Source organism: Propithecus coquereli, unplaced genomic scaffold (genome assembly GCF_000956105.1).
Source record: "Propithecus coquereli isolate 6110/MARCELLA unplaced genomic scaffold, Pcoq_1.0 Scaffold281, whole genome shotgun sequence".
In the NCBI taxonomy this organism is placed as follows: domain Eukaryota; kingdom Metazoa; phylum Chordata; class Mammalia; order Primates; family Indriidae; genus Propithecus; species Propithecus coquereli.
The window spans coordinates 1,928,801-1,936,857 of NW_012148408.1; the positions used below are offsets into that span (position 1 = coordinate 1,928,801).

Consider the following 8,057-nt stretch of genomic DNA (forward strand, 5'->3'; position numbering starts at 1 on the left):
TCCTTTCCTTTTTCCTTTCCTTTTTCCTTTCCTTTTTCCTTTCCTTTTTCCTTTCCTTTTTCCTTTCCTTTTTCCTTTCCTTTTTCCTTTCCTTTTTCCTTTCCTTTTTCCTTTCCTTTCCTTTCCTTTCCTTTCCTTTCCTCTTTCTTTCTTTTCTTTCTTTTCTTTCAAGTGAAAGCAAGATTTATTCAGAAACCACAGAAAGTTAGAAAGTCTACTCCACAGGCAGAGCAGAGGCAAGTTCTCCCTGCAAAAGAGAACCAGCCTATTTCTTAAGCTTAATAATATTAACCTTCTACTTACTATTGAGTGTTTCTGCTAATGCATGTTTGGTGGTATAAAATGTATATGTTTATTTTTTGAAATCTTTTTTTATAATTTTAAAAAGTTGAATAGCTATTATTTTGAATGTCTAGTTCTTAAGAGGTGATACGATGTTTCTGTTTTTGTTTTTAGAGTCTTACATTTAAAGAAAAAGTAACAAGCCTTAAATTTAAAGAAAAACCTACAGATTTGGAGACAAGAAGCTATAAGTATCTTCTTTTGTCCATGGTGAAACTAATTCATGCAGATCCAAAGCTCTTGCTTTGTGTAAGTATTTTCTATGAAATACCTCAAAATTATAACAGTAAGTTAAGTTTGGTTTAATTGAAATGCCAAGACTGTGAGAATAATTGTTAGCTAATTGTTACTGATCCCTTCTGATTGTACCTAAAACCTAAGACGTCCCTAAGAAAACTTATAGAGAATAGTAATATAATTAGATCAGATTTCTTAACCTTTCTTCTTAATTTCCTTTTTCATTAAATTAGCATACTTTGAAGAGATCTTCTGTCCTCTCTCTGTTACCAGGTTATATGTTATTCAGGCATAATCCTGGGATGGGGGTGGAGATAATGAAGCAACAATAAATCACAGTGCTTTCTACATCTACACTGTTGGTTTTTGGAATCTCCAGTTGTTACTGCCAAATAGTTTAGCTTTTCTATACCCTTTTTCCTGTTATCAGCCTTCTATTATCATTGGCTCAGCCTGGAAATACTATACTGGAAAGAGAAGGAGGTAAAAGTGAGTGTGGTTAGTACTCATTTATTGTCATAAATTACTGGTACACGGTAATTAGGAACTAATATAAATGATGCAAATGATTGATAGTTATATGAGGTAATTAAAAGCAGGGCTCTGAGACAGACTACTTACTAGCTGTGTGATTTGGGTGACTTATTAAACCTCTCTGTGCCTTAGTTTTTTCATCTGAAATATTGGGATAATGGTTCCTACCTCAGTGAGATTGTTAAGAACACTGAAATAGTACATATAATGCCTTTAGGAACAATGCCTAGTGCATAATAAACACTAAGTAAATGTTTTGCTATTGTTACTATTTATAAGATACAGTTAATATTAACATTAATATTATTAATGCCCTAAATGTAACAGTTCTGTATTGTGAAGTTTATAGGCTAACATATATAATCTTTGTTGAGTTTCTCTAGTCCCTGAAGAGCAGCACCAAGCAAGGTTTCTTACTGTTCAGGAATAGGCTTTTTAAGGTGCTAAGGTGCTTTCAATTTTGGTGGTATATCTTTCAAATTAACTATAATGTAGGGGTTCATAGCTAAATGTTCATGGTTTCAAGAATTCTATGAACCCCCTGAATATTTAAAAATACGTATATGTGAGTAATTTTTGTGGAAGAAGAGAGAACAGAGAGAGAAAGAATTCTCAAGTCAATAACCCCAAAAGGCGACCTGTGATATTTTAAACTCTTTGAAAAGCCCATTGAAATTCAGGAATCTAATGGAATAAATAGTTAGATCTTTGGCATGGAAAAATTCCATGAAATCTGTCAATGAGACTCTGTAAAAGTCATGAAATGCTCTTTTTCTTTATTTCTTTGTTACATATCACAAGTTATTTGTGGCATTATTTCATCACGCAAGTCACATAATAATAGCATTACCCTGTTTACATGGCTTTAATTCAGGTCCAAAGAAGGCACCAAAGTAACTGATGTCTTTTATGTTAAATATATTGTTTGAAAAAGAGTTTAAGCAAAACTTGCTATTTTCCAAGGATCATTTAAAATGGAAATTGTTTTCTTTGCTGCCATCTAGTGGTTAATAACTTTTTCACTTTAAAGTTACCACTCTGAGTCTTGGTAGATAGGCTGTCTCAATCATTGTATTATTAAAATAATGTAATTTTGTTGTCCTCCATCTCTACCATCTTTGTCCTAATTTATATTACTCTCAGTTTTTCAAGACTTCTAATTTTTCAGCTTGTGTCATTTCTTACATCCCCATAATCATTTCTGTGCACTGAAATTATGGTAATCACTTTAAAAAGTAAATCTTACCTCGCCCTTCATCCAACTTAAAACCTTTTGTTTGAAATTGCTCTTGTTATAAAAACTAAACTTCAAAAAGATCTACAAGTTCATGCAGTCTTTCTCCTACCTACCATTTCTTCCACATCTAGCATTATATTTTTCTTTGCCTTCTCTATTCATGATGGCCTTTCTTTCAGTGCTTCTTACTTACCATATTCCTTCATACCTGCCCTTGTATTTGCTTTTCCCTCTGCCTAGAATCTTCCCTCTATTCTTTGCATAGTAATTCCTGCTAATTCTAAACTATTATCACTGCCCTAAGGAAGCCTTTCTGACTAGGCCACATTTCCCTGTTACAGGTTTTCATAGCAGCATGTACCTTTATAACTGCTATCTGATTTACAGTTTTGTACTTGTCAGTCTGATTTCTTTTCTTTTCTTTTCTTTTCTTTTTTTTTTTTTCCCCCCGAGATGGGCTCTTGCTGTGTTGCCCAGGCTGGTCTCCTGGGTTCAGGTGATCTTCCCACCTCAGCCTCCTGGGTAGCTGGGACTACAGGTGTACACCACTGTACCTGCTGGTCTGGTTGTTTTATTGATTGATTAGAGATTGATCTCTTCTCTATGAGACCACATGCTCCTGGAGGGTGGGAAACATCTTCTTTTTTTCATTTTTGTATCTTTGGTATTCATTAAATATTGAGTTATGAATGAATTTGAATGTCAGAAAGTAAGCTAACAGTTTTGAGTTACAGATATACTGGGATGATGGCTTACCTTAGTTATTATAATGGGGAAGAATCTGTAGTTACAAAATAAAATATGGACGCAAATTGCATTGGCTTCACGTAAATATATCAAAGTGTAAATAGGGCTGGGTGTGGTGGGTCACGCCTGTAATCCTAGCACTCTGGGAGGCCGAGGCGGGTGGATTGTTTGAGCTCAGGAGTCCGAGATCAGCCTGAGCAAGAGCGAGACCCCGTCTCTACTGTAAATAGAAAGAAATTACCCAAACAACTAAAAATAGAAAAAAAATTAGCCGGGCACGGTGGCGCGTACCTGTAGTCCCAGCTACCCGGGAGGCTGAGGCAGGAGGATCGCTTGAGCCCAGGAGTTAGAGGTTGCTGGAGCTAGGCTGATGCCATGGCACTCTAGCCCAGGCAACAGAGTGAGACTCTGTCTCAAAAAAAAAAAAAAAAAAAGTGTAAAGAGATGCTTCTATAATAAATTATGGGAAGCTTTTTAGTTTCTAAACACATAGACATTGACATTTATTTACAATGTTAATTTTCTTTGCTTAGTACACTATGTTTCTCTACAATGAAAAGGACTGAAGTGTAGATACCTAGAGGTGTGGATTCTAGCCCTCCTTTTGACACCAGCTTTATAGATTTGGGCAGGACCTTTGTACTGGACAAGTGGGCTGTACAGAATAATCATACAGTCCTCATCCAACATGTATGTTCTTTGCCTTTGATTGCAATCATGTATAAGCTCAAAACCAAAGTTCCAAATCAGATGTATATTATTTAGCCAGTGTACCTTTGACCCCTTATCTTACTGATATGATACCTTAATGGAAAAGTTTAATGTGTAGTTTTTGTTTTCTCTTAGTTAGGATTTTTCCTGGACATTATTCACATTGGTGAACAAATATAGATGTGGATTAAGAGAATCCATAACAAAGGTAGTTTTGATTTTTTAAAAATTCTATTATTTTTATTGAGATATAGTCCACATACTATAAAATTCACCATTTAAAAGTGTACAATTCAGTGGTTTTCAGTATGTTTACAAGGTTCTGCAAACAACACCACTATCTAATTCTGGAACATTTTTATCACCCCTAAAGAAACCACCATACAGCAGTCACTCTCCATTCCTTCCTCCCTCTCATCCCTGTCACTTGATTTTTTCTTTAATTGGAGTTTGCTTTTTTCTTTGCAGAATCCAAGAAAACAGGGACCTGAAACCCAAGGCAGTACAGCGGAATTAATTACAGGGCTGGTCCAACTAGTCCCTCAGTCACACATGCCAGAGATTGCTCAGGAAGCCATGGAGGTAAGAGGAAAATGAATTCTATGCTTTTGAAGGAAAGGTTGTAACTATGTACTTTCTTGATGTTCTTTTGGTATATGGTTTCTATAAGTAGTAGACAGATGTCCTTTCTGGACATGGTATGTTTGTAAGTCTACACATTATTTTATAAAACTCCATTGAGAAAGAAGGAGTTTACTTGCTTTAAATATCACACTGTACAAATTCTTAAGCTTAATGAAATAATTCAAAATTTTCTAATTGCAGTTGACTTTTTTGAATTTTTTAATATATATTGATTTTTAAATTGAGACATAATTCACATACCATAAAGTACACCAGTTTAAAGTGTATGGCAGTGGTTTTTAGTATATTCACACAGTCGTGCAAACATCACCACTGTCTAATTCCAGAACATTTTTGTCACCCTAAAATGCAACCTCATCACTCCCCATTCCCCTGTCTCCCAGCAACCAGTGAACTATTTTTTCTGTTTCTATAGATTTGCTTATTTTAGACATTTTGTATACATAGAATCATATAATATGTAACCTTTAATGTATGGCTACTTTGAGTTAATGTTTTCAAGGTTCCCTGATGATGTGGCATGAATCAATATTTCATTCCTTTTTGCTACCAAATATTCCATTGTATGGATATTGATTTTGTTTATTCATCAGTTGATGGACATTTGAGGTTGTTTCCACTTTTTGGCTATTATGAACACTGCTGTGCACGTTTGTGTAAAAGTATTTATGTGGACATATCTCTTAGGTATATATCTAGGAGTGGAATTGCTGGATCATATGGTAACTCTCTTGATCTTTTGAGGAACTGCCAAACTGTTTTCCAAAGCAACTGCAACATTTTGTATTCCCATGACCAGTGTATGAGGGTTCTAGAATCTTTGCATCCTTGCTCACACTTGCTTATTGTCTATGGTTTTGATTATAGCCATCCTGATGGATGTGAATGCAGTTGACTTTTTAAAAATTATTTTTATATTGATTACTTAATAGAGAGTATGGTTTTAATTTAAATGAGTTTTATTGAGGTATAATTTATATAAAATAAAATCATATAAGATTTATAGTATTTTTAATCACCACAGTAAGAGCCCCTGTGTCCTTTTACAGTTAATACCTCCACCCCCTGTCCCAGAGAACCACTGGTCTGATTTCTATCACTCTAGGTTAGTTTTGCCAGTCTGGAAATTCATATGTTGAATGTATTCTTATTTATCTGTCTTCTTTCACTCAGCAAGTTTTTGGGATTCGTCCACGTTGTTGCATGCGTTAGCTCGTTTTTTTATCGTTGATAAGTATTCCATTGATGATTATACCACAGCTTATTCACTTGTTGATGGGCACTTAGGTGAACGTAGCCATTACTGCCAAAAGTTACCTTGTACTCCTTTGTAGTGCCTGCCTCCTTGCCTCCTTACCTCCCTCCCTACCATTCTTACCCCTTGCCTGCCCCCTTTCCTCCTTTGCAACCAGTGATCTGCTTTCTGTTACTATAGATTAGTTTGCATTTTATATAAATGGAATCATAAAGTATATACGCTTTTTGTCTGTCTTTAACTCAGCATAATTATTGTGATATTCATCTATGTTGTTGCATGTTAGTAGTTCATTTCCTTTTGTTGAAGTTCATGCCTTCTTATGCTGTATAGTGTTCCACTGTATGAATATAGCATAATTTGTTTATCTGTTTACCTGTTAATGGACATTTGTATTGTTTCCAGTTTGGGGCTATTACAGATAAATCTTCTAGGATCATTTAGATACAAATCTATATGCTTTCATTTTTCTTAGGTAAATAACTAGGAATGCAGAAATCTTACTGTGTGGTCTTTACAAGAGGTATAGCTTAAATATAAGGACACTGGAAGATAGACAGTACAAGGATAGAAAAATATGCGCCACAAACACTAACCCAAGAAGGCTGGTGTGATATATAGGGTTTAAAGCAAGATATATTACTAGAAATGAAGCGGGACATATTATTATTACAAAGAGATCCAACCCATCCAGAAAATAAAACTATTATGAAGCTAATAACAAAGCTTCAGAATACATAAAGCAAAAACATATAAAGTTTCAAAATATATACAAATATATAAAGTAAAAGGAGCTATATAATCCAGTTATAGTGGGATACTTAAGCACACCTTCCTCAAAATCTGATAGAACAAACAAGAAAAAAAAGGTAAGGAATAGAAGATTTAAGCAACATGATTATCAAATTTGACTGACTTGACATGTACAGAGCATTACACTCAGCATTTTGAAGTACACATGAACATTCACTATATCCTGAGCATAAAGCAAGAGCCAGCAGTTTCCAAAGGATTGAAATCATTCAGAATATTTTCTTGTGACCACAGTGGGGTTAGGCTAGAAATCAATAACAAAAAGATTTATGCAATGTCAAATGACTATACTGTGTTTTCATTCATACTCTGCTTTTAGGATGTAAATTAGTATAACCACCATGAAAAATTGTTTTGCAATATTTACTTAAGCTAAACATAGCAATTCCAGTCCTAGGTATATATCCAACAGAAATGCATATGTACATTTACCAAAAGACATATATAAAAATATTAATATGTAATTTGTAATAGCCCTCTAAACTGGAAACAATCCAAATGTATCATCAGTAGAATAGATAATTTTGGTTATATTCATTCAGTTGAATACTATATAATAAGAAAAAGAATGAGCTACTGCTAAATGTGAAATATGGACGAATCTCACAGCCGTAACATTGAGTGAAAATAGCCAAAAACAAAGAGAACACATGCTGTATGATTTCTTACATATAAAGTTCAAAAACAGGCAAAACTTATCTATGGTGGTGGAAGGCAAAAGAATAGCTACCTTTGTGAAGGGCTAATGACCAGGAGTGGATGTGTAAAAAGCTTCTGGATGTTGGTAGTGTTGATCTGGGTAGTAGTGGGGGTATATACTTAGTGAAAATTCACTGATCTATAATCTAAAGATTTTCTATCTTACTGTGCATGCTGTATGCTTTAGTAAAAATGTTTATAAAAATGTTTCAGCCCTCATTATGTAAAATCGTTGCTTATATTTGTTTATATTGCTGTTGACCCTATAAATTAGTACATTTCTTGTATTCTTTTTAGAAAGTTGTTTGACAGTATTTGGCAGGAGCTATATAAATATTTCAATTTTTTGTCCAAATAATTCAATTTCTGTGATTTTTTTAATCTTATGAATACAATTCAAAAGGAAAAAGCTACACATATAGATGCTTGTTACTCTTATTTATAATAGGAGAATATTAAGAGAAATTTATTCCCTAGTGAGAGAATGGGTTCATATTCCATAACAAGAGAATGGCATTTCAACTTGAGCTGTTAAACATTTATTAAAACCTATGTAGCTCACACAGCAATATGGAAAAGTATTTTATGAAATGTCAAGTGGGTATACTGTGTTTACAGCTTTGTTGAAATATATATGGAAAGGCTGGGTGTGGTGACTTACTCATGCCTGTAATCCTAGCACTTTGGAAGGCCAAGATAGGAGAATCACTTGCGGCCAGGAGTTTGAGACCAGCCTGAGCAACATAGCGAGATCCCGTCTCTACAAAAAATACAAAAATTAGCCAGGTGTGATGGCACACGCCTATACACTCATGTACTGGGGAGACTTAGGCAGGA

At 34.5% G+C, this 8,057-nt stretch overlaps 1 protein-coding gene across 1 annotated transcript in view; it reads left to right on the forward strand.

Moving 5' to 3' along the window:
- The window catches only part of NF1 (neurofibromin 1), a 273,599-nt gene that overhangs the window by 124,970 nt on the left and 140,572 nt on the right, over window positions 1-8,057 (forward strand). Inside the window, exons 13-14 of the mRNA XM_012648327.1 lie at window positions 457-591; window positions 4,277-4,390. Coding sequence (XP_012503781.1) covers window positions 457-591; window positions 4,277-4,390 — 249 coding nt within the window. The remainder of the gene's footprint in view (window positions 1-456; window positions 592-4,276; window positions 4,391-8,057) is intronic.